The sequence below is a fragment of the Syngnathus scovelli genome, chromosome 12 (assembly GCF_024217435.2).
Source record: "Syngnathus scovelli strain Florida chromosome 12, RoL_Ssco_1.2, whole genome shotgun sequence".
Taxonomy (NCBI): Eukaryota; Metazoa; Chordata; class Actinopteri; order Syngnathiformes; family Syngnathidae; genus Syngnathus; species Syngnathus scovelli.
In genome coordinates this window covers 7,666,855-7,693,453 of record NC_090858.1, presented here as the reverse complement: position 1 = coordinate 7,693,453, position 26,599 = coordinate 7,666,855, and the positions used below count along the sequence as shown (strand labels likewise).

The following is a 26,599-nucleotide window of genomic DNA, read 5'->3' as shown; positions in this document are numbered from 1 at the left end:
TTTGACCTCACGGGGCAGGAGTGGTGGCCCTTATTGAACAAACAAAGTTTGACTCGCAAAACACATCTGTAGTGATCTGCACAAGTGAATACATTTTAACCAATTTTGATTTTTTTTTTTAAGATACGGTGCTACAAATTTCAAAACAATTAACTAGCACTCAAGGAATTTGGTTCATTTGTATCTGAATTTTTCAGTCGAGGGAAATCAAAGAAAATACTTTTTTATTCTGTCATTAGATCCCACTGGCATCGTAGGCAAGGATTCAAACATTTGGTTCAGTTCCATGCAGAAATAAAATGACAACACATGTACGCTGCAAAATATTTCTTTTGTTTATTAACTCTCCAAGGACCTATCAATGCACTCTAAACAGCCCTTCATAATTGTTGAACGCAATCAGCGGAAAAGATGTTTAATTTCAGTCATTCAGACCCAGGAAACATTTCAAATGTCAAAATAGGTAACAAGTAATATCTTCTTATTGCATTTATTGTGTTTTCAAGTCACAAAATGAAATCTGCAGCAATCAGGCGATTTCTGAAAGGGAGTCATGTGGTTGATTGTTATTCTGTTGAGTCGAGTGTATTTTTAGTACATCCCACACTGCTTTGTTTCACAGCAAAACACAAGTTTCAAAATTAAATAGCAACTTTTGTATGACACTTTACAACAGCTTCATATAGTGCTTCTTTACATCAGTAGAACCTTCAGTGGCATCACAAGACATGCATCACAAACCAAAAGTTGTGCTATGACGGCGTTTACATAGAGTGCTACTTTAGCATCTCACATTCATAAAGGACAATGGAATGGTGAACTCTGTAGCACAAGCTTTATCCCAATAAATCTAAGCATAAGCAATGTAACAGCATTTTAGAGAGACAAACTGAAAATATCAAGAGGTGGGTTTTTTTTTTCCACCCGAAAAATATCACTGTATAAATAAAATACTACTTTATTGAATTGTTTACACTGACGCTCACCACAACACCAAAGCAATTATTTTTTTCACCCCCCAATACCTCACCAGTCACTCATCTCCATAAAGTCATCCAGTTCACTCATAGATATTATATCGCGTGGCTGACACCTTGGGTGTGCTGAGTTATCATTTTCACAAAGGCTTCCTGCAAGCTGGTTGTTTGCGTCAGACTCTGGGAAGGATCCTTGCATGCTGTAAACAGTGTTTTGTATTTTGTTTGTGTCATTAACAGTATCCATGTACGGCGTTTGTTCAGGGCTGTAATGTTGACCTTCGGATTTGCGACCGATTTCATTGGATTGATTTATGTTGCAGTTATTTTTTAAATAGGGTTCCTCGTGGACTGAAACTCCTGAGGATGGCCTGTGGGAAAGCATAGAGGCAATACCTTGGGGTTTGTAAACTTGAGGATAAGCTTGGAAGCCTTTATAAAGTCTAAAAGGCATGTCAGCCGGAGAACTATGAGAGAGAAGCTCGGGCTTGAGCTGCAGTTGGGGTAAATTCACCTGAGGGAATATTGGCTGGGTCAACACAGGCTGGAGATGAGGTTGAAAGATGTTCTGGCCAGACTCGCGGACATTGAGTTGAACGTACTTTCCCGTCTCCGGATCAAAGAAAGTCTTCATTTTCACCTCGACGGGTGCATCTACAAGAAAATATTGGCCAGAGCCAGGGTCTTGCAACACCTTGCGCTGGGTCAGGGGAAAGGACTGGGGATAGCTTGAGTCTACATGGTACTGTGTCACTGGAGCTGAGTGGGTAGCATAATGGACAGTGGGAGAAGAAGGAACATGTTGAATTGTCTTTGGAGCAGCAGTGTGGGTAATCTGGGCAGAAGCATGAGGGAAGGACACTGGGAGTGACATGGGGGCAGTGACATGAGGGCTGGCAACAGGGTGGGAGACAAAGGCAGGCATGTAAGGGAATGGGTTGGCGAGAGAAGCGGTGACATGAAGAGTGGCGGATGGATTGTTTACAGGGGCCAGGACATGAGAGGCTGCTGAATGAGTCACCGAGGCCATGGTATGAGGAGCGGCTACTGGCTGGGATGACGTGGCAGAGGTGTGAGGGGATGCAGTGGAATGAGGTGAGGCCAGATGGTGTGATGTGGGTGAGGTTACATGAGTGGAGGCAGCATGCAGGGGCACAGGGGTGGCGGTATGAGGAAATGGAACTGAATGGAGTCCAGGTGCAATAGAATGAGGGGAGGAAAGTGCAGATGCATTAATGGGTGGGGAGATGGGGGTGGCAGGATGAGCAGTGGTGACAGAGTGAAATATAGGTGTAGGTGAAGGAGACGCAACTGGTGCAGTGACATGAGGGGAGGTGACAGGGAGGGAGACGGGGGCGGTGGTATGAGGGGAGGCATGGAAAGCGCGGCGTGAGCGTAGGTTCTCTGTGTGTGTGGAGGGTAAGCCAGGCCCAGATGTCGACGCATGGGTGAGGGAGACAGGAGGAGCAAAATGCGGAGAAGCCACGGCATGGCGGTTTAAGGACCGTACCTCGGTGGAGGCAGAAGCAGGCCTATCGGTGGCTTCCTGTTGTGTTTTCTCTGCAGGGTTGGTTGCTGAGCTTTGCGTCACCTCTTTCTTTATCCTACGAGTTGTCAATCTTTGTGCCCTGCGCAAGGCTTTGTCACTCTTTGGGGGAACACTTGGAGGTTTTCCCAAACGGGACATATCACTGCTAAAGCTGCAGGCTGAGACCGGCCTTTCGTAATCATACAGTCCTCTCAAATCTGCTATGTCAACAGAACCGGTGGCAAAACTCTGTACATCCTCAGACATGTTACTGATAACCGATCGAGAGTCGTCATCATCCAGAGCGATGCTTCTCCTGGAGAAGGGCCTGTGATGTGCAAGAGGGGCTGAGTGATCTTGTGAGGAAGATGCTGGCTGAGAGACAGAAGATTCGTTAATAGGAGTTAGTCGGTTTAATCCTTTGACTGCGTCAGGGTTGATGGGCGTGCCGGTGTTACGCCTCAGTACCTCAAGATCATCCTCTCTTCTCTCTGCTCTTCCTTCTATCGGTGAATTCGCTCTGGACTCTTCTGTAAAGTTCTTATGAAAGCGTGGTTTAACTGATTTTGTGAAAGAAGAACCTTTGGTGTTATCCTTCACTCTGAACATCAAGGGTTTGCCTCCAAGTGCTGGGGAGGAAGTATTGGAGCGTGGAAGAGAAGGAGCAGGAGATGGTGGAGCATGTGGCCTGGGTAACCTTCTGTGTGATCCGGATTCTTCTGCAGGCACAGAGGTCTGTTGTTTTTGTTGGAGGGGTAGTGGGGAGTCTGTTTGTCCCTCTTTGGGTTTCTTATCTGCAGTGGTGATAGTGTAGTACTGAAGAGCATCCATCAACCGCGATGCACGTTTCTGCTCCTCACCGGTCGAGGATGTCTCACTTTGAGCTGTTAAATATTCTTCTTCCATCTTAGCCATGACATCATCATCTCTTATCTGCTCTTCAGGTGCACTCACCCTCTCATCTTTGGACAGCTGCTCCTCTCTCAGGTTGGAATTGGTGTTCGGCTTTCCGTCAGTTGTCTCTTTGTTCTCACGCATCATCTGTTCGGCTCTTTTTTGCCTTTCTCTCCTCTGCTCATCTCTAAGGCCCTCTTGAATCTTTTTAATCCTCGCCTGCTCCGCAAGTCTCCTCTCCTCTATCCTCTTGGCTAGACGTTGTTCCTCTATGAGCACGGCTCTTATCTGCTCTTCATCTTGAGGAGTTCTCTCTGCCTGTCTCTGTTCCAGTCTGTTCCTCTGCCCACCTGAGATGTTAACTTGCTTTTCCTCTTGGGCTTTTAGTGTGTTTTCACCTTCTTGTATGTTCCTTTTTTCATCCTTTCCTGGATTTGTTCTCCTGCCTTCTGTTTGTTTTCCCTTTTTTCCCTCCTCCGTCCTTTGTGCTTCTTTGACTTTTTCCCAATATGCTGCTTCTCTTTGTGCTCGTTTTCTTTCTTCTGATATGAGAGCTCGCCTCTCCTCTATCTTTTTTTTGATATCTTCTGCAATTATAGCTTCCCTTCTCTTGGAAGCTTCTTCTTGTTGCTGTAGTTTTGCTTGTGCCAGTCTTTTGTCTTTTGTCTCTTCTTGATAAGTGTCAAGCTTTTCTTTTCTTGATTGTTCTGATTTTCTTTCTCGTGTTGTGTCTTCATTTATAACATTTCTAATTCTTGAAGCACTATCTTGAAAAATTGGCTCCACATTGGGTTTTGTGAAAGAGCCTTTATTCCTGAGCACCAAACTATCAATTGAGGTCAAGTCTGACATTTTTTCATTAGGATTTGGGGTATCAATTAGTTTCTGTGGTTGTGACTGATGACATTCTCTTGCTTTATTAATTGAGGAAGAGTGGCTTGATGCTTGCATTTGATTATGTCTTTGACGACTAACTATTTGTCTGTCAACTTTTTGGACCTCTTCCCTGTTGACCTCATTTTTAACTTGATCTTTCGTTGTTTGTCTCTGTGTGAACTGTGGTAGCTGATTTTCCAAAACTCTTTCATGGTCTTTGACATCAGAAGTGGTTTTCTCTCGTCTGTCCTTCTCTCCCAATTTGAACATACCTGTCCGCTGATGCTCTTTTTCAGTTATGGGAAACACAACCGGTCTGGGCTCTTTGCTGACTTTGGTGTTAATCTCTGTCTTTTTTGGCTCACTTTTGTCTTTTTTCTCTTGTGGCTCAGCAGTGAATACTGGGCGTCTGCTATGACGAGATTGTATCAGTGGAAAGAATCCTTCTTTCTTGTGAGGAGGGAATTCCTGAATTTTATTTTCTCTGTCTTCTGGAACAATGACTTTTAATCTAGCATAGTCTGCAAGGGCTGATATCTCAGGAATTGTCGATACTTTGTTCTTTGGTTTTGCTTTCACTTCTGGTTCTTCCTTTGATGGCTGTGAAATTCTTGAGTTATGTCTTTCCCTTACTGATAAACCGGATCTCAAATTCGTCTGTTGCTTTCTCACATCCACCGTTATGGCAGTTGCCATCTTTTCTGAGTTTTGTACCTCTGTGGGACAATCACTATGTGTCAAAGAGTTCTTATCTGCTGCAACTCTTTCGTGTTTACGCATGCTCTCATTTTCAACACTTACTGTGGAAGATGCTGACTTATTCTGAGCCGATACTTGGTCGGAATGTTCCAATGCTTTTGAAACATCTGACACATCTGTGTGTGTGCTATTATCTCTCAATGATATTCCAGGTATTCCTTGAACTTGGAAGTAGTCTCCCTCAGTGGCGTGTGGAGTATGTCCTATGTCGGTCCCCCTGTCTTCTCTTGTTGTATTCATGCGAGAGTTTCGGTCTGTGTTTTTCATTGAGTCAGCCAATTTTCTTACACTGGCTAAAACATCTTGTACACTCAGTTTGTCTTCCAACTTCTCTTTCTTTGGCTCGTCACAGTCTTTTGAAGTAGTTTCCTGATTTTTGATTGATGTGCTCATGTTTTCACCCGCACTCGCTGATGCTTGATGTTGATGTTCCTCAACTGCAGCCACATCAGAGCCCGTCGTGCTCTGAAGTTTCTCCACATTTTCAGTCTTGACTGCTGCTGGTATGACGCTGATGACAATGTTGTCTATGTGAACATCTTCAAGCTGATTCATAATTCCCACGTTTGACTCTTTGTGTTTTGAAGATGCATTCATGCTTTCAGTCTTAACTAATTGGGGAGTGGTATTGTCACTTCTATATTCTTCCAGTAGGGGTGCACTTTCATTTTCTATGTGGCTGAGTTTAGATGGATTTATGTCAGGTGCGATATCCTCTTCCAGTGACGGTGTGAGAAATTGAGTTTCTGCAGCAGCCTTATTGGAATCCTGATTCGAGTCGAGTCCTGTGTTTATTAATTCGTCTGTGACGTCCTTTAATTGTGGAGTCATTTCTTTGGTTTTAATTTCATCTTGATCTTTGCGGCAGTTCTTTGCTGCGTCAAAGGTTTCGAGTGTGCATCCTGCCATTTCTGATGTCGTTACGTCCTGGGGTTGAGTTTCGGCTGCTGCTTTATTTATAGAACTGAGTGTGGGGGTCACAGCTTTTCCAGGCATGGGTCCTTCGACTTGTATTTTGCTTTGGGGTTCTGGATTGATGTTAGAATACTGCTGCAAGGGAGAGGCCATTTCCTCAGTCACATTTTCAGTGACACTTATCTTTGTGGTTTCTTCATGATGAATATTCATACCAACTTCATTTTGAGTTTTATTTTCTGTGGGAAGAGTTTCTTTTGTTTGTCCTGAGTTAATATGTATCAAACATTCACTCTTCTGACTCGTTTCTGTACTTGAATTGAGGAAGGACGTGTCAGGCTCACCACTACCTTCTTGATTGTCCAATTTCTCAGTCACGATTACTCCCATCATCATCTTTAAATTGTCCTCTGCCCCTGAGCTCTTAATCTGTCCAAAGACAAAGTCTTTCTGAACTACGCCATCTTTGCTTGCATCTTGCTGTGACTTCATGTTGTTGACGGGTGGATCTGGTTTGAAAATGAGTGATTCCGATTCTAGTTTTTCAGAGTTTTCGTCAGGTTCTACTGCTGTTTGTTCTTTACTGTACTTTGATTCCTGATCCTTATTTTGTATTGGTGACCTGATTTCATGATGATCTGCTTGCTTCTCTGTGCTCGCAGAATAGCCTGGTGTCATTATCATCTCTGTGGGTGCAATTTCTGGAGTGGGGTCATTGCTCTTCATAGGCTCTGTGGGAAGTAGCTGTTGCAGTTGATTGCTTATTCCTTCAAAGCTGGGAAGAGCTTTGTCCTCCATTCCTAATGCTTCCGTCTGATGTTTAGTAGCATTATTACCAGATATTGAGATTCCATGGTCTCTGAGCACTTCATGCGATGGAGGTTTCTGCTTCAAATGAAGAGTCTGACTAGCTGGTAGTGGTTTGGTGGTGTTTTTAGATGTGAAGACTTCCCGTGAAGCAAAACCTTCCATCAGAGCTGAAATCTCTTTCTCAGCTTGAGCTTTTACTTTGGAAGTAAGAATCTCCTGTTTTGTTTGAGCTTTCTCTTTCTGGGCCATTGCTTTCAGACGCTCAGATTTGTGTTTCCTTTCAGGATTTCGAGCAGACTCTGAATGTTCTGAAGCAGAAGAATAGAAGTCGGGATAAAATGATTCCAACTTTTTTATTTTGTCTTCCTTTCCAATATCAGAAACTGCGTCACCAGTTTCTCTTTTATCTACACAAGAAGGTAAATAGTCTTCCTGAGATAATTTAAATTCTTTGGATGACTCGCTGTAGGTATAAAGATTCTCATTGCCTTTATTAGAGGTGACTTTGTCCTTATTGGATTCACGACTGACTGTGGTGTTGTCACCGTTTGATTGGTTGGTATTAACTTCTGCAACATCTAGTGACACAGCTGATGGAGTTACGTTGTCATCTTTAGAAGAAATGTTTGACCCTCGTGTCATTTTGTGTGGAAGTGAATCACTAAAGCCATATTTATCTCTCACACTTTGCTCTCCCTTCGTTTTCTCCTTTATTTTTGCGAGCTCAGCTTTAGCTTTGGCTAACTCAACCTTTACACGGTCAATTTTATTGGGCTCACTCTTGATGTGATGCTGCATTGTTCGGATTGCCGTGGGCTTGGATGATCTTTGCTTTGTGTGTTGGTGTTTTGCGAGTACTACTTTTGCCAGCTCCATGTTTGTTAGCTCCATCTTAGCCAGTTCTGCTTTTCTGGCAAAATAATTTTTCTCTCTGGCTTTATGTATTTCTTCTTTAGGTTGAGCATTGACTTTTGATTCTCTCTCAGATTTCTTTTCGTGTTGCTTGTCGTTTCCACTACGCGCTTCCATTTCGTCTTCTGCTTTAGCCTGTAGTTGAGCTTCTTCCTTGTTGACTTGCTTTGGGACGGTTTCGTCCCTTTGAACATTTTCTTCTCTGACTTCCTGTAACATTTTCTGTTCTCCTTCTTGATCAATTCTATTTGTTTGTTCCTCGACCTCATCCAGTATGATGTTGTCTTTTTGAGATGGTTGAGCTCTAACTGACTCTAATGGTCTCTGTTTGCCTTTAAGTTCCTCCAAGTCAGCTTGCTCTGCTTGGACTCGTTCACTCTGCACACCTCTCATCTCTTCAGCTTTTGCGTTTACATAATTGCTTTCTCCTTTACTATCTCCAACTTGAGTTGGAGCTCTTGTTGGTTTCTCATTGGTTCTGTCTTTTTGTTTTCCTTTTATCTGCTTGTTTCTTTGCTCTTTTGCTTCATCTTGTCCTGACTTGGCCGTAACCCCTGTTATTTCAATAGTCTTTTCTGGTTGCGCCCGTTCTGCTTCAACTGAACCAGTCTGCCACAAAGCAGACGTGTCTTTGGGATGCAAATGATCCCACTGCTGAATTTTAGATTGTCTTTGCTCTGACTGTATTCCTTTAGGTGTATTTTGCCCAGCCATGACCTCCATCAATTGCCCACCCTTTACTTGGTGGACCCTTTCTGTCCTCCCGCTGGCTGATAATGAGATGTTTTGACTATTTGATGTCTTCTGTTGCTCAGCTGCTTTTGGCTTTTCTTCCTTTAATATTTGCGGATATACTTTTCTCTGACTTATTTCTTGATTTTGCATAGTTTTGCCAGTTTCTTTATGTCCATTTCCATGATTGTTCTGTCGTAGATAATTCTCTTTTGTGTCTTTTTCACAGAAGTCTGGATCAGGAATATTACACTTTGGTTTTCTCTTGGCTTCTTTATTTGTGTCCAGCTGACTTTCTCTTCTGTGATCGTTTCTTGGTGGACTGATCTGCTTTACAGGGATAGCTTGTTGGTTTGCCTGAGCATGTTGGTGTTTTTCTTTAAAAGGTGAAGTGTCTTGTTTCCATGGAGCTACAACTGCTTTCAGAGCCAATTGATTTGGGGTATTTGGAGATCCCCAACTTTCCTTTGAAACATTCCTATTATTGTGTTTGTTCTGATTTTGTTGAGTCACCTCAGCGGAATGCCTCACATCTCGTTCTTTCAAATGGGCATCTTCCCTAGATATTTGACTGCTTTCACCCATTTGCCAATTCATGTCTGTGGTATTAAAAGACGATTTATGTGTGTATGCCCCCGCTCCCACCTGAATGTCGGCCACGTCCTGCTTATAGGGAGAAAATAACGCCAGGTCTTCACTGAAATGATTTCTGGTGTAATTTTCAGGTATGTGCCCAGACTGATGGACTGTTTCATCTTGTCTCTGAGCCATCTTATAGTCTGAAACTTGCCCTGTATTGGACTGAGAAGTTGATCCAGGAGAAAAAAGTCCGGGGCTGTGATAGGGTTGAATATATTGATGTGAGGCTCCGTCAGTCCAGTTAGATTCCTGAATGTCTTCTTGTAGACAGTCAGGTATATCAATCACAGTGTCTTTGGATTCCCACAGAAGAGGTTCTCTGCTTTTTTCAGTTGTTTCGCAGCCTTTAAATTTGGTAGGACTGTATGTACTTTTCACTCTCTTTCTGTTGTCTTTGAGATTGAAGAGGAGGCTGCTGGCTCTGGATTTATAGCTTGACATCCTTGCATCAGGTGTGGCTCCCCTACTTTCGGCACATACTGGTGGATGTTCCACAATGTGAGGAGAACCTACATCCTGTCTACTATCTGGTGGCTCTGCTTGGGACATGGGAACCAGCTGGCCAACATTGGAGAGGCTACTGGTGTTCTGGCTTGCAGCATTTTGCTCCATGGTGACCCCAAATAGAGTGTCATCACTATGAAGAGGTCCATGTCTATTAGTTGTCAACCTCGGATTGTTATTTTGCTCCGTCATTATTTTAATCTGTTGATGTAGGGCCTCAACAGAGCTGAGTGTTTCCTGAACATTATGAGACATCTCTCCAAAAGGCGATGCTGTTAATGGCCGTTGGGATGGAAGTCTGTTTGTTCCTAGACTCCGTGTCCTCATCCTGTGAGGATAATGAACCGCCTGCTCAGACTCACAGCGCTTCTCCAAGGCAGATGCTTTCTGTAACCTTGTGGATGTTGAAATGGATTGTTGAGGATGGTTGGGAGCCACAGGGGCCATCCTGTGATGTTTTCCACCCCTCTTTTGAAACATAGGAGAACCGTTCATTTGGGGTTCCAGTGAAAGCTCCTTGTACATGGGTGTCTGGTCCCACTTTGGGAACTCTGAACTGTGCATATACCTTGAGACTTCACCTTGCTGGATCCTGTTATGGTCTCGCCATATTCTGAAGGGACTGAATTCGCTGTGTATGAAGAAGTTGGTGTTACAGTCCACTTGTGTCATCATATTAGGGTTATTGTGAGACAATCCCACAAAAGAGGAGGCAGCGTTCATGTGAGACATTGCAGCTGCTTCAGTAGAGAAAAGGTTGGTGTCCTGGGATGAGAATTGGCCAACCATGGCGGAATGACCATTGGTAAAATTTTGCTGATATGCTGAAGGCATGGTCATCATATCTGGTCTATTCCAGCGTGCCTCATCATTCCATTCTCTGAGTTGATCCTCCATAACTGCTCCATCCTCACAGTTAAATGCTCTGATGAGTGAAGAAACTCTGGAACGGCTTCTTCGATGCTGCAAACTCAAATCTGTGGCTCCGTTGGTAAAGTAGCTAAGTGGGTCTTCTTCAAGAGATCTATCCTCCTGGGTCATTTCCATTAAAGGGTGTTGGAATGTGGCAGAAACCCTCCCTTGTGTTCTATCTCCACAAACATCCCACTGTGGATTTCTGTTCATCTCTGCCCCATACATTCCGTCATAGATCAAATCATGTTCCAACTGCTGTACCATCAGGCTGAAGCTTTCATGAGCTGCTCTTTTAAGCTCCTCCCTGTCGCCATTCTCATTCTCCGGCCCACTCTGCCTGAAGGCCTGCTGTCTGTCTCTCTGGACACAAGGTGAAGAGGGACCCAAGTCCGAGTCATTATAAACGGCCTCTTCTCCAATGCAGAGACTCCTGAAGGCTTTATCGGTGAGACTACGGACTTCACGGTCGGTCTCATCCAGAAAGGATCCACCGCTTGAGGTGTCACTGAAACCTCCGTCGCTTTGCTTTCGATGTCCACCATTCTTTCGGCTCGAGCGGCGTTTCTCCACTGATGTCATGATGCAGGCTCGCCAACAGTGAGTTGAGTCATTCACTCAAACGGTCATTCAGCAACTCATAAAATGTTTCATCCTGAGTTCAGGGTCCCGGCTAAGGACCTCTGCATCTCAGTTGTCCTTCATCTGAATAAATCCTTGCAGCAAATTCCCTTGAAAACACAAGAAAGTGGCATTACCATTTCATTATTCTCAGATCTTGAACATTACAAGTTATTTGTTTTTTTTCCAAGAAAAGTTTTGAATTTCAACATTATTTGCAAACGACAATGGAGCAAAGTTTCATCAAGAGTAGAATGAGTGGCTACGTCAATACATTTAAAAACTAAACATGTTTCCGGGAACAGACACAACCACAGTGAAGCTAATCCTGACCCTTAAAGTTAACCTCAGAATAAGACACCGTTAAAACACACTCATGGGCAGGCAGAGCCAATGAGGCACACGTCAGATCAACCTGATCCAAGTCATAAATCACACACTTAAGTGACTATCAACCAAACACAAAATTAAAAAATCATAGCATCAACAGTTCAAGCAGGAATGTGCCTTGTGTTGTGGGGCTCAATGAAGCATAGCTCTGACTCTATTACAAATCCTGTTTTGTAAAGTATGAGATTCCTAAAGCAGTCTTGTAAATCCCTCCACTCAATGAGTCTGACCTTGCCGAGCATGTTTGTGAAAATTTGTACCGTTGCTATGTGCACAAAAGACATGCTCACGTGAGTTATTTTGGGAAAGTCAATTGTCTGGCCCAGCCTTCTGCCCTTAAATGACCCTAACCACGCAAACACACACACAAGATTTATAGAAGGTATATTTTGATGGAAAAAAGTCATGCATTAGTATTTTTCGACTGATATTTAATGGTTGCAAAACACAATGGCATATTATTTTTCTGACAGTCTTAACTAATGTAATGTCAATTAGTCTTGCATCAGCAGGTTTCAAACTGCAACTTCAGAACAGTGAGGAAGACATGCTAAAAACAGTCATGAACAGAATGTGCAGTCCACATTGAAATCTATTAGTGAATTATTTTTGGATAAGCAACATAATGTGTCTCAACTAATTCAACACAAAAATGCTCATAGTGAATTGTTTATCGTCACTTCTATACTTGCTATCTATTTGTATCAAAAGTCATTTTAAATTGTTGAATAACATTCAAACTCTGCCAGAGCTGCCATAATTTTCTTGGAAAATAATCACAAATTGTGAGTTCTCTTTTCAAATTTACGCATATGTGATAAGAAGCATTAGCATCATATGCATGCTTTGGGTGTTTATTTTAGCTGCCAAATTGGGAAGAATCACCAGGTTCATTAATATCTTCTTACCTGGAAGTCATCCAGAAGTATTTAAAGCACATCTAAGCTCTACAGCTCTGTTGCCATGGTGCACCTACATCACATAGAAAATTTAAATGTGCATCATTTTAGGTGCAAAAGAAATATTGTTAATGCACAACAAGAAAGCACAGTTAAATGCAGCTGTCGTTTACAGTAGCTGTTGAAAAAAAAGGTAATAAAATCAAGTTGTGGGTTAGCTATGTTGTTCCCAGCCATAATATATTATTTTTTTTCAGTATTTGTAAATTATGTTAGATCCTAGTCAATCTGTTGACAGCACTTGCATTCAAATCCCAAAATTTAGATAATGTAAGCTTTTCAGATCTCTTAATTGTCCTTCTAGCCTTTATCAACACAATTAAAGTACTTTGAAAGAAAAATGTCAAGTGCGGTCTTACCTTCCAAATTTATATTCCATATTTTGGGCCTTTCAGTCAGTCAAAACTCCCCCCTCCACCCCCCCTCCCAAAAAAGACCTTATCCCCTCTCTGTCCGCACTGTCTTCACTCCCTAAGCCAAATCCTCGATGAAGTCCTCTTGGAGACCTCAAGTAAGGAAGCGGGTCTCGAGCCACGACACAAACAGAAATAGAGGAGCCGTCCCAGAGAGAGTTTCCATCATGGGGGGACAGATCGGGGGGCTCGGAGCTGGCGTGCAGGTCTACGAGATCCTGTGGTGTCAAGTATCACATGGATGAAACAAACAGCCTTGCAACTATTTTTAAATGAGGACAGCTCACTCAGGAATGAGCTTTAGGCACACTGGGAAATATTTACTGTGGATATACATTTATGGAAAAATAGGATTTAAAAAGATTAATTACATTTTGTGACTTTTTCTGTGGGCTTCTAGCTTCGTAACATAAATGGCTTCACACTTACATTGAGTGTCAACAAGTGGCAAACTGCTGCTCAAAAGAACTCAACAGAGCTCAGTCCATTTTCCAGTAGACCTTAGCATGGGCTAATCTACCCAACTACAGCTTCTCTCACCCCTCTCGAGCTCAAAAGGCCATGAGGGAGTAAGGTGGGCGGCCGCGGGTCTGTGCCCTCCCACAGCCTGCTGCTATAATAGGAGATTGCAGCAGCAGATTGTTTCCTGGGATTCTTGGCGGGTGCATGGCCGGCGTGGCGGCGTGATAGACACACACACATGGGCTGGCTGGGCCACACGCTGCACATTTACTACTACATGGACTGGAGTCCTCAAGTATTTGGATGGTGACTGTTCGGGGTTTTAGTCTTAAGACACCACCACAATTGATTTTCAAAATACGACCTTTGTAAGTCAAATTGATTTGAAAAACTTTTTTTCTATATATTTTACTCAACTTACTGTCTTCTAATGAGGAGCTAAACAGCAAAATTCACAACGGGTGTTTCCTGGTTCAATAAGAATTGGTTTTCTTGAACATGCTGTCCTTATTTTTTTATGATGGAAGGTGGTACCGAATAGTTCATCAACAGTGCCTTGCCTTTGGGGGGCTTGCAATAGGAAGAGGCCACTGTACTTAGCATGTCAGAATGTCATCAGCAATTTACAGCAGAAAAACTGAGATGAGTCACAAAAAGGCATCCATCATTTCTTTCCCAGAAACCTTTTTAATGAGATCACTGGCATTGTTGGCCAATTGATTTACAAACTCAGGCAACTGTTTAACTGACAAAGAACTTATTTATTTATTTATAGTTCACCTCTATGTAAACTTGAGAAACAAGTGGACATACAGTATCTATTATTCTATATGCTTCAGTTTTATTTAAATGACATATTGTATTCATGGTATTGTCTTTTGATATACAGTATAATATTCTTGGTGTTATCATCATAATACATTATTATAATACATGATATCAGTAATATCTTGGGGGAAAAGATCATTGTAATAATAAAGACATAATTAATATATTCCATAATATTGCATATATTCTTTAACTTGCTTTGTGGGAGCTGGAGGAAGAAGAGTCTTGCACACTAGTTCCCTCTAGTGGAAAAATTACAATAAAAGACTCACTATTTGTAAATCCAGGTGTAACTGCACATTTAATTTGAATTGATTGAAGGGTTATGGTCAGTGTTGGGCCTTGTGGTTGGGGTTAGGATTAGGAAGAGAGGCTTGGGGAGGGTTTGGGGTTAGGGTTGGGGTGACAGGTTGGGGTTAGGATTAGAAGTAGGGCTTGTGGTTAAGGTTAGGAATAGGGTTAGGGTTGGGGGTTAAGGATGGGGGTTGGGGTTATGGATCAAGGTGAGGATTTTGGGGTTAGGTTTGGGGATAAGGGTTTGGGTTAGGGTTGGGGTGAGGGATGGGGTTAGGGTAGGTGGTTAAGGTAAGCAATAGGGTTAGGGTTGGGGGTTCGGCTGTTTGCGGGCCCTCAAATGGGAGTCACTTTAGGAACCCGTGTCGGTTCAGGTAGTGTGTGTATATGTGTGTGTGTGCGTGTATGTGTGTGTGTGTGTGTGTGTGTGGTTTCACAACACATTTGACCACATGTCTGCAAAAATATTTCATTACTGCAACAAAAGAAGGCCATTAACAGCAATGTAAGAGCTTCTATCAGCCACATTTTCCCCATGTTTGTCTGCTTTTCTGGCTCCTCTCCAGCTAATTTGATATAACAATGCAACACACAACGAATTGTACAATCATCAATGATGCCACATGCTGCCGCTGAATGTCAACACCAACTTGACTTGTTTATGAAATATTAAAGCCGAGAATTATGCGCAGAACTTAATGATGATCGGAGTCATTAGAACTACAGCGTGCTTTGTTTTGGCTTGTAATCATTCAATTCTACAACTGTATTCAATTTTGGGAGGCCGTAATGTGTTTTTGCACATCTTTTGTGAAAACTGGATTTTATTGTGGTGCACAGATTGGTGCTTGTTTTTTTTTCCATTTGTGTCAGGATATTAGCTGCCATGCCACTCTCCTTGACACTTCATGCATGCTTTGGTTGATATAATTGGCATATTTATGTGTAGCTATCATACATATGTATATATATATATGTGTGTGTATAAAATATTGGTATTTTCTCATTGTTTCTTATTGACCATGTATATTAAGGATTTTTCTGAAAAAAAAAAGACCATGTATAGAAATGATTTTTTTCGTAAATTAAATGAGCATGACAAAGACATTATATAGTGAAGCTTAGAATCTTTCTTATTGTTGAATATTCTTGTTTTAAAGAAAAGCAATTACACACAATCGAATGACGGGCTTTATTAGTATATGCATATAAAATATGCACATAAAATGGTCTACAATGTGACTATACTTCTGACATGATCTCTCTTCTTGTCTCAGCAGGGTGTCACTTCATCAATTATTGAAGCTCTACTTCACGGTAATACATAATTTGTCATCAATTATTCATGATAATGTGTGTGCAGTTGACTTAATTGTGTTATTGACTTATCAAAAGTCATTTCCTGAAAATCCTCCAGGATGGGTTGTGTTGTCAGCTGATGTTGCATCATTGGAGGGAGGAAGTGATCAAATAATAATATTAATTAATACAGTATATACTGATTGTGATGAGACGTCATCTTCTTCAAATGGACCACAAATACACGGGGATGATCACATTTAATGGGCTTTATTAAGAGGCAAGAAGAAGATTCCTCAAAGTAAATGAATGATAAACATCAGTGCGATGCTCTCCTGGCTTTAAAGAGGAGCTGCTAAATAATGGATAAGAACAGATGGCTGCAGCGAGAGCAACATGAGCGACTACATGTTTAATTGTTTTAAAGAACATGTCACAACAGCAGCGGCGCTGTGTTCACTGTCTGTCTGTCGGTAATCGTGCTAACAAAAGAGAAACTCCCCTCGACTGGAACACGCACACACTTCCACTGATGATGGCTGATTTTATATTATTAGGTTAAAGTGCACTTTCACTTCAAGATCAACGATGATTGATTTTTGGAAACACAGAAAAAAAATGCAGCAGAGCACTGCCATTAGGTTACTCTTTACATGCATCAACATTCACAATAAGTAAGCATAGCCCACCGAAGTGACATATTCACATTATCCATTAGGTATTACTGGGAGTAACACACAGGGCTGATACAAAAAGTCTACACACCCCTGTTCAAATGACTTTGAATATGATTGTTAATTCTGAACACAAGCACATCCCCAGTTAGAACAGGGTGTGCACACTTATCCAAGCACATCTTCCCAGTTCAATTTTTCCTCTTGATAAAAAAAAAAACAATTGAGTTGTATAGGGTACATGTCATGCATATTAATGGTGGAAAAGATTCTAAAATTATTAACCCTGTCTGTTCTTTTATATCACAAAACAAAAATGCATTTGAACAGGGAGGGGTGTGTAGATTTTTTTTATATCTACTGCACAGTTAAACTCCAAATGATTCATACATGCGTGCATTTTGTTCATTTAGATATTAGTGATGTATTTGTTCCCTGGAAATGATAACAATAACAAATGTTAAAAGGCTGTAGGACATGTTTTTGTTTTGTTTTATTGTTTAAAGTCTAGTCCAAAATGAACTTTGTCCATAATTTAAAAATAATTTATACAATAAGTAAGTATTATAAATACTTGTATTAACAATTAATTAAGAATTATCTAAATAACCAATTGTGCTAGTAATTACAATGGAGAAAAAAATGGGGGTCTAAGTATGATTCTTAAAAGGGTCTGAATAATTTGGGACATGTTAAAATGTAAATATGAATGAAGAAATAAAAATAACCAATGTAACAAACTTTTACCGCTTTTCATATAATTTACAGCACTAACATTTCAACTTAAAAATGTGTCCAGTGTATGAATCATATTGGATTTAACTACATTTGTCCATCAAAGAGTGCAGAAAAACAGATCCAAATGTGTGCTTTTGTGAGGTCAACAAGTCCCCCATAAACAGTATTAACAATTCAAAACAGTCAAATAAATAAAATAAATCTCGTGCTCACTCCATTGTTGTGCTTCGACGAGCCCTCAGTGTCACACAAGCGTCCACATGCTCACTTCTTCTCCGCACCGTCTTTGGAGCAGTGAAGTTGCTTCTCAGGGCCGCCCCCAAGCACCTTAGAGGTCAGGTTAGGGCTGGAGGCATCCCCGCCTCTCGTCCCTCCCGCTTCCGCCTGGGTAGGAACGCCCGCGGGGGGCCTCACCATGCCTGGCCCAGACGAGGTGGCGGCGCCACCGAGCAGGTTGGCCGACTGTAGCACGGCCTCAGAGTGCTCGCGGGCCTTCATGCGGAGGGCGGCTACGCTGGCTGTGCGGTTGCCTTGGCAACCATAGGGAGGCAGGAAGGACAAGCCCATAGGGTCCGAGACACAGCAGGAACACAAAGCGTTACCTGAAAGGCAACACATTCAACATTGTAAAATGGTGACGATAAGAATCATCATTCTCCGTGTAGAGATGAGGATCACCTTTCAAAGTGGCCACCTGAGAGAGGGCTTGAGCATAAGTGGCAGAGTTGAGGAGGGTCCCTGGTAGACACGATGGGAAGAAGGGACCACCGGGACCCACCGACCTGTTCATACTGAGCAAAACAAAGACGCTTGAAGCTCTAGATAACATATACAACATATTGAATTAGTTTATTTTTAAAAAAAGTGGTATTTAGTAATTTCTCAACCTCATTATTAATGTGAAATCTTAGTTTAAATTCATCCTTCAAGCATTGTTTTTCGAGTTGCAGTGGCCTTTGGTACCTGACTTACTCAGTACAGACCAACTCAGTCACCATTATAGAAAGCATGAATATCAAACAAAATGTTTTGTTCTTAAACGAAACAATAAGCTTTTGGTATCGTGTTTTGATCCCACCTCTGCTGCATATCCAGCGGTTCTTTATGTTTCCGGCTCGGCTCCACCGGCGACTGAGAATTGATGCCGCGCGCTGGAGGAGCGGCCTCGCTCAGCTGCTCTTTGCCTCCTTCCGAATCCGCGCTGCCTCGTTCCGTTTTTCTCCACTTGGCCCGGCGGTTTTGAAACCAAACCTGCAGTGACGCAAATCAGAAAAAAATGATCATGCAAACATTTCAATGACTGTACGGTGCACATGTCCACAGGGTTGGTGAACCTATGGTTTGTTAGACATTAGACCACAGGAACACACCAATAAAAAAATAATAAATAAATACTAAAACCATTGATTAATTATTCAGTCATCATCTAACCATGAATACTACTAGAAAACGCAGTGCGTACAATATATGCTTAGGAGGTTCTGAATTAAAGTACACTATAAATATAGCATGTGAGTAGTCTGGTAGTAGTCTGTCACAAGTACGTAATGTTGTGTACTGTCTATATGCCAAATATGATTGATATAGTTATGTCAAATACTATACTGCGAATAATATGCATTATAGAGTATAACATAATTTAGTGTAGTATGTGAGTAAATCAAATAAAAGTTATTTAGTCCATTGCTCATGCGTGTCAAATTTAAGCAATTTAGTGTCTGTTAAATATAGTAAATATTATGTAACAATGACATTTCTGGCGAATAATTAGCATCTGATGAGCACATGGTGGACCTTTACCTTGCAACATAGAGTTAGCAAAGTGATTTTGTAGTGTTTGACAAATGCATTTCAAATTTCTGAAGTTCTTTTGTTTTTTAATTAAAAGATATTTTACTACGACAGAGTGGACATACATACTAATCTTGACAACAACCAACGAGACATGAGATACTCGTCGTACTGTCTATGTTATGTCAAATATGTCATTTCTTTTGTAGTAGCTGTATGAGTATAGTGTGTCACATACATCATATATGTCAAGTTGTAGCATGTACAGTCATGGTGCAAAAGTTGTAGCAAGCATGTGTGAGAACAAGTCATGGCAGCGTCTTAATCCAATGAAGGTCAGAGCCTATAAGAACATTTAATTGAGCCATTTTTCATTATCATATTTTAATGACTTCCCGCTGACAGTTGTGCAGCCCGAGAGAGGCGGCCATGAAGTCGTTTATTTGCCCATTTAGGGATTGTTTGACAACATCACATTCGATTAGGAGCACATTTGAGCGAGCATTAATCATGCCGTGCCAATGAATGGAGGTTACCTCTCCATTGTGTCATGTCAACAAGGCCGAGCAAACATGCAGACGGGACAACAATGCAGCCGACGGACTTATCTCACCCCTGCACCTTCCTGCTACAAGTCAAGCCCCCCCAACGCCAACCACCCCCCCCCCCACTCTCTCAATGGCCTATAATTGCTCCATTCATCTCCATTTGCAGGGTGCTCTTAATGCGGGGGAGGCCCATTGACACTCTACAAAAAAATGGGAGGGAGGATGGAAGGAGAGATGGGGGACAACACTGCAACAGAAATGACATTTATTTTCTAATAATGATGCAACTTTAATATCCCTGCTCGCACAGATTGAATAATAGCAATATGATAATCGGATTAGGGGGAATAATTTGTTGACGCTTCCTGATTTACAATGCTGGATTCCATTATCGGTCCTGAAGCTATATGGGATGACCCCAACCATTATGTTCCTCATAATTACGTGCAAAAAGCAGGAAGTGACGTAACATGATCATTATGACGTGATGATGTTTGCCTTGAAAATTAACAAATTACAGAGTGATATTAAGGCTGCTCATTATATATGATGAATTAATGTTAGGACCCTTATTGCATTAAAGTGTGGCTAATTATGCAATGGAGGCCGAGACCCACCTGCACCCTGGCCTCGGTCAAGTTGATCTTCATGGCCAACTCCTCGCGTGTGAACACATCTGGGTAGTGAGTCTGTGCAAAGACCGCCTCCAAAGCTTCCAGCTACACATGAATACACAAACAGTAAATTATTTCAATACTTTTTAAAATAAAAATATACTAAGAATAATAGGTACATAAATGCAAAAGAAATACATGAAAATATGGTACATGTTATTTTCATATTATTTTGAACCATATTTTGAATTCATTCCTATGGATTAAAAAATCTTTAATCAATATTTAACAAGGTTTTGATATTATACATAATAAAAACGGATATACTACACACACACACACACACGCACACGCACACACACACACACACACACACACACACACACGCACACACACGCACACGCACACACTCACACACACACACACACACACACGCACGCACACACTCACACACACATGGAAATATAAAGACATATAAGACATATAGTATAAATACATAATAGTCATATAAAGTCATTTGAAAGTTTATATGAAACTTCTTTTTAAGATAATGAAGCATTTTACTTCCAGTTACAGGTGCCCCGAGTTGACTTTACACATAATAAACAACTTTCTGACAAGTTTGGAATAATTAATGTTATATATATATATAGTGTATATACATATATATTATTATATATATATTATTATATATTATATATATTTTTTTTCAGGATTTTCATTTTTAAGATCTCCACCACAAACGAGCAGGTTACAGTGACAATTTGACAATGTAAACAATTGTGAAAACACAACACACACCATCAACAAGGTGAATCAAACAAACAAAAGTGAAGTAAAAAAGGTATTTCAATAAAATAAAAATAAAAAATAAAAAATAATGAAATAAACTACTTTATATCAAATAAACAGCACGCTTGGAATTTCATGTTGAAAAAATAATATATGTATTTGTACACATTTTCAGACGTTTTTGTGTTTTTTTCTAAATCAAATGACTATACACTGTTCAAAATGGGTAATAATAATGTAGCCTACCTGTTGCAAAGTGAACGTGGTCCTATTCCTTCGTTGTTTCCTACGCAGGAAGCCATCGTCAAAGTCAGCTGGGGCGTGGTTGGAAAAAGTGCTCGAATTCACTGAAAAGTACATTTGACATTTATTCACTTTGTAAATTACACACTTAGTTTTTAATTTTGTAAATTAAAACACAAATATCGGTTCCTCGTCTATACTTATTTCTTTTTTCTTTGGTAAAGAAATCCGAGTGAAAAATAATAAAATAATACAATCTTGACTTTGGCCTTTAAAATGAAACATTGACATTGTTTGGGAGCCACGGATGACTTTTATGACAGCCAACCAACATCTGTCCCTGTGAAAGAACCCCCGCCCCATAAAGAAAGCTGCCCCCAGGGGGCCCAATCACCAACATTTAAGTGTAAAGTCCTCATTCATTGTCTACCTCGAGCACAAATCATGCAAAAACGTACAGTAAAATGCACATAAAGTCACATCAGTGCACTAAACATATACTCAGAGAGAGACATAGAAATTATTTTCTAAAAAGCATGCACAAGTTCTTACATGTATTCGACCGACAGCACTCAGCATCGAGTTGCGGAGGACAGTGGAAGTAAAACATCCTGCCAAGAGTTTCACTTCACAATCAAGCGAGCAAAAATCCTCCCTGCGCTCGCAACACACAAAGCATAGACGTCAAAGTTGCCAAGTGCGCTGCAGGAGCATCCTCTCAAAACTGCTGTGCGGTGTGTGTGTATGTGCGTAAAAGAGAGAGAGATGCTCTGGAGGGAAGAAAGCTTTGACTCTGACTGGGAGGGTCCACTTGTCCCCCCCGCCTCTGTCTCTTTCTCTGACACACACACGCACACTCACTAATGAACACAAACACACACACCTCTGGGAGTGTCCAGATGTCAAATTTTTCGGGACGTTGAAAATTCTCGGGGGCGTACTAAAATGATTAGATAATAAAAACAAATTGTTATTATAAATGATGTGCATTTGTGTGTTTTAGTAATAGTTTTTTTTTCTTTTAGACTTGCTTGGCGGGCCGCCTATGGCCCACGGGCCGAGGGTAGCAGACCCCTAGAAGGCTTTCAGATGGTGTCGCACAATCTCACGGCTAATTGCTCCTAATCGGATTATGTTTGTCTCGCTCGCCGCTCCTTGTGTGTGCGTGTGTGTGTGTGTGTGCGCACGAGAGCCAAAGTGCAGAACACGCTTATTCCCAAACCATAAACACGCGCACATGCCAACGGAACTTATTTTGATTTCTTTCATATATTAAAAAAGAAAAAAGCAGCGAGTTTTTTTGGGGTGTTAATTGCACATCGGGGGTGTGTTAAGGGTCCACTTTACTAGGGCTTGCGCTTCCGCAACACTCGCAAGGCCAAATTTTTGATTTTGTTCACAGCAAGGGGTCCCGCGATTTATTAGGCGGGCCGAGATGAATGACGTGCTGCGGGAGCCTTTCAATTAGTTTTAAAGCACATGCGGGACGACGCCCGCGCGCCTTTTGCGAGGAGCGCGCAAAATGAGGCTGCAGAAATTTCCAAGAGGAACGCAAAGCACATAAAGTGCACCAAATCCCTTCTAATGGCGCGTAATTGGTTCTGTAATATCATTACAGGCGGATAATGGCCAGTTACACGGCCCCGCGCTATTAAGGCTTTCCCCGGCGTGCGGCGTTTATGTTATTAAAGGGGGAATATAATGATATTTTAGTTATTAAATGCGCGTAATTAATTTATGCACCGCTGAAAATAAAGTTGTTATTATGACCTGCATGGCGAGGTGCGTGCAGAAAATTGAAATCAAATAACTTTAGCCCAATATTTGCTCGGGAAGACTTGAGAAGGCCTCAAGTGAATGTGGAGCTCATCCCACTCGCGCTCCTTTTTTAAAAAAATATTTCACTCCATACAAAACATAAACAAGTAACAACTTAAAATGCGTAAGGTCTGTCTTTATTCATAAATTCTAATTAAAAAGTGTGAAATATTGGCTGTACCTCCTGCTGTGCAGAAAAATGAAAAACAATATAGGTTGCTGGCGCATATGCACTGTAGACTTTCATTACTGGCTCTTCACAACTCAAGAACTTGGTTTGTTTTGGTACTATGGAGCCGTTGGACACGTTAGTCACGTTAGTCAAATCGGAGAATCTTGAGATTTCATGTTGTGGCATCGGCACAGACTCAGTTTATGTGCGTATTGCTGGTAATGTTGGCTCGTAAGTGAACGATTCGTTCAAAAGAACGATTTCTTTTCAGTGAACGAATCACTTCCTAAAGTGATTCGTACTTTTTTCAATTCATATGACTTCAGCCAGTAGGTGCCGGTAATGCGCGTTAAAGCTGGTGCCACCTCGCCGTAAATCAAAACGAAGAAGAAAATGACATAACTTCCTGTTCACAAACGAGTCGTGAATTGCATTTCCCGTTCAACAACTGAACGGAACTGTGAGTGAACGAGTCATTGAGTGAGTGATTTGCATTTCCAGTTCATCGCGAGAGCGGATCAGTGAGGGAAGGAATCCTGACTTTCCCGTTCGTGAATGGGTCAACTGCCTTCCCGTGCACCCACGGATCAGTCAGTGAACGTGTTGCGTCTCCCTCCTGGCGTGAACTATGCAAGCCAGAATGTAGATTTACGATTTGCCAAGGAAAGAAAGAACCACTCACTGAAACACCACTTCTTTTATGCACGTTTTCTCCACGCTAACGGCTAACTTTATTGCATGAAGGGATGCGCCGTTATGCAACAACGGGGAGATTATACTTCTCTTTGGGTAATCTTGATTTTATAACACTTATAGTAGTTTTTAAATAACGTGTATGCATATATACGCCTAAATATTGTTTCCAACATAAAATACACAAGTCAAGTCGAGACACCTGATAGCCACTCAGCCGCTGTCAGAACAGCAGAGCGTCTTTAAAAGTGACTTTGTTCTTCATGTCGCAATATTTTATAGAGCTAGTCTAAAACAGTAAACAAAGTCATATTGATTCTTTTGGATTTTGATCACAATCACTTTCAATAGTTTATTCTTACACTGAGTGCCAAAAGTCCCAATAATCGTGAGCAGCGGGTGGGGGGGCCCCATTTCAACCCCTTACACTGAGTGCCAAGCAGGGAAGAAATGGGTACCATTGTTATAGTCACTGGTATGACTCGGCAGGGGTTTGAACCCACAACCTCCCAATCTCAGGGCGGACACTCTCCTCTCAGGCCACTGAGCTGGTAAACACTTGTATCGTAGTATAACACTTATAGTCGTTTTTAAATAACATATATACCTATATACGCCTAAATATTGTTATCCAATATACCTACTGTAATTTCACATTAGATTGTTGGTTTGAAATTTGCTTTTAATATTATTATTTTTAATAAACATTTATGTTAAAACTTGTCTGGCGTCTTATTCCTTGTTTTTATATTCGCCAATTAAAACATAAAAATCAGACATTTGGTTAACTGCTTTATATGACAATATGTGTAGGTACACTACACGAGGTTAAAAAAAAAAGAGAATAAATAAATAAAAGGTTAATTGCACAACAAAAGCATTTCCTCGCCCCTGGGATCGAACCAAGCTCTTGCCGAGCAAGAGTCCGAATCACTAACCAGTGGGCTATTTCGACCGGCTGTCTACGATAGCTTGCACTGTTTTGTACGAGCGATGTGTATTCCAGTTCTCAAGTGAACTGAATCTTTAGAATCGGTTCACTCAAAATATTTGTTCAAAAGAATCGTTCACCAAATCGTTCACTACACTTTCTTATTTTTTTATTTTATATTATTTTTTTACCTCGTGTAGTGTACCAAAATATCCCATAATTACCTGCCTAAATAATTGTGACTAATTTAAAACTATTTTACTTGTTAATACCTACAAAATAACATATTCTAACCGGAGATTGCATTGACCTAATTTTCACATGGTCCTTGTTTACATTTTGCATTTGACACTGACAGCTGTCAAGTGCCATGTTAGGGCTCTTCTTGTGTCATTTTTATTTCTTATGGGTTTCCTTTTGTAAGTTTAAGTCAAAAGTCAAAGTCAGCTTTATTGTCAATTTCTCCACATGCCAAAGACACACAAAGAAACCGAAATTTCATTCCCACGGTGACAAGACATGGCCCACAACAGACAAACAAGTAAACAAGTATAACAACAGCGTGCTGAATAAATAACACAATAAATAAATAAATAAATAAATAAATAAATAAATAAGAGGTGCAAAAAAAGGAGCAAGTGCGCGTACAGCAGACATTCCAGAAAAAGCGCGACAGTGCCGCACGCTACGCAGAAGGGGGTAGCGAGTTCAGGGTCCTAACAGCCTGGAGAAAGAAGCTGTTGGTGGTGCGGGAGCGCAGGCTCCTGTACCTCTTCCCAGAGGGCAGAAGGTCAAACAAAGAGTGAGCCGGGTGACTCACATCTCTCGCAATCGAGGTTGCCTTGCGGGCGAGATGGGAGGTGTAAATGTCCTTCAGGGAGGGGAGCGAAGCACCAATAATCTTACCAGCCGTGTTCACTATGCGCTGCAGGGCCTTCAAGTTCTGTTCAGTGCAGTTACCACCCCAGACAGCAATGCAACTGGTGAGGACGCTCTCAACGGTGCCACGGTAGAATGTAGGTACTTAACTTTGGGTACTTCGAAAGTGTCATTTTAAATTGTACTTTGCTAGGTGTTCGTGTACACAACGTGTTGTGATGACATCTGCTGTGGAGTCTTCACTGATCTAGTCGCTTGTGAGCTGATCCATAAAACCATACATGTTCCTTTCCCTGAGGGCAAGGCTTCCATAGGGTAGTGGTTAGTGCTCTGGGCTTTCACCCCAGCCACCCGGGTTCGAATCTCAGTGGGACCCAAAAAATTTTATCATAGAAAATTTGCAACACAGTTGCTCGTGTCACCATATAACCATACACTTCCTTAGAGCTAGGGTTAGGTTTAAAGTTAGGGTTAGAGCTAGAATTAGTGTTAGGGTTAGAGGTAGGATAAGGGTTAGAGCTAGGGTTAGGGTTTGAGCTAGGGTTAGGGTTAGAGCTAGGGTTAGGGTTAGAGCTAGGGTTAGGGGTTAGGGTTAGAGTTAGTTTTTAGGGTTAGAGCTAGGGTTAGGGTTAGGGTAGGGTTAGGGTAAGTGTTAGGGCTTGAGTTAGGGTTAGAGCTAGGGTTAGGGTTAGAGCTAAGGTTAGGGTTAGAGCTAGGGTTAGAGTTAGGGTTAGAGCTAGGGTTAGGGGTTAGGGTTAGAGTTAGGGTTAGTGTTAGGGTTAGAGCTAGGGTTAGGGTTAGAGCTTGAGTTAGGGTTAGGGTTAGAGCTAGGGTTGGGGTTAGGGTTAGAGCTAGGGTTAGGGTAAGGGTTAGGGCTTGAGTTAGGGTTAGGGTTAGAGGTTAGGGTTAGAGCTAAGGTTAAGGTTAGGGTTAGAGGTAGGGTTAGAGTTAGGGTTAGAGCTAAGGTTAGGGTTAGAGCTAG

General features: G+C 41.5%; 2 protein-coding genes and 1 long non-coding RNA gene across 6 annotated transcripts; 1 reads left to right on the top strand and 2 right to left on the bottom strand.

The window, feature by feature from the left end:
* Positions 1-312: 312 nt before the first annotated feature.
* On the bottom strand, positions 313-12,998 carry c12h10orf71 (chromosome 12 C10orf71 homolog). Of its 3 annotated transcripts, none has more exons than XM_049735552.2 (4): positions 12,788-12,974; positions 12,378-12,441; positions 2,974-11,189; positions 313-2,880 (listed from the first exon to the last, which is right to left on the bottom strand). In XM_049735552.2, exons 3-4 carry the CDS (start codon positions 11,038-11,040, stop codon positions 1,027-1,029), a joined length of 9,921 nt encoding a protein of 3,306 aa, XP_049591509.1. In that variant the 5' UTR covers positions 11,041-11,189; positions 12,378-12,441; positions 12,788-12,974; the 3' UTR covers positions 313-1,026. The 3 variants fall into 3 exon arrangements, with proteins under 3 accessions (XP_049591509.1, XP_049591508.1, XP_049591510.1); XM_049735553.2 differs by having other exon boundaries at positions 1,598-1,736; positions 2,488-11,189; positions 12,788-12,998; XM_049735551.2 differs by having other exon boundaries at positions 313-11,189; positions 12,788-12,971.
* Positions 12,999-13,325: 327 nt separating this feature from the next.
* Positions 13,326-24,836, top strand: LOC137840818 (uncharacterized). Of its 2 annotated transcripts, none has more exons than XR_011087898.1 (3): positions 13,326-13,671; positions 15,706-15,742; positions 23,616-24,836. It is a non-coding gene; the product is annotated as an uncharacterized lncRNA (long non-coding RNA). The 2 variants fall into 2 exon arrangements; XR_011087899.1 differs by having other exon boundaries at positions 15,703-15,742.
* Positions 15,979-21,938, bottom strand: drgx (dorsal root ganglia homeobox). The gene is made up of 6 exons (XM_049735637.2): positions 21,677-21,938; positions 21,128-21,228; positions 20,093-20,194; positions 18,215-18,387; positions 17,815-17,927; positions 15,979-17,738 (listed from the first exon to the last, which is right to left on the bottom strand). Exons 1-6 carry the CDS (start codon positions 21,732-21,734, stop codon positions 17,401-17,403), a joined length of 885 nt encoding a protein of 294 aa, XP_049591594.1. The 5' UTR covers positions 21,735-21,938; the 3' UTR covers positions 15,979-17,400.
* Positions 24,837-26,599: the final 1,763 nt, after the last annotated feature.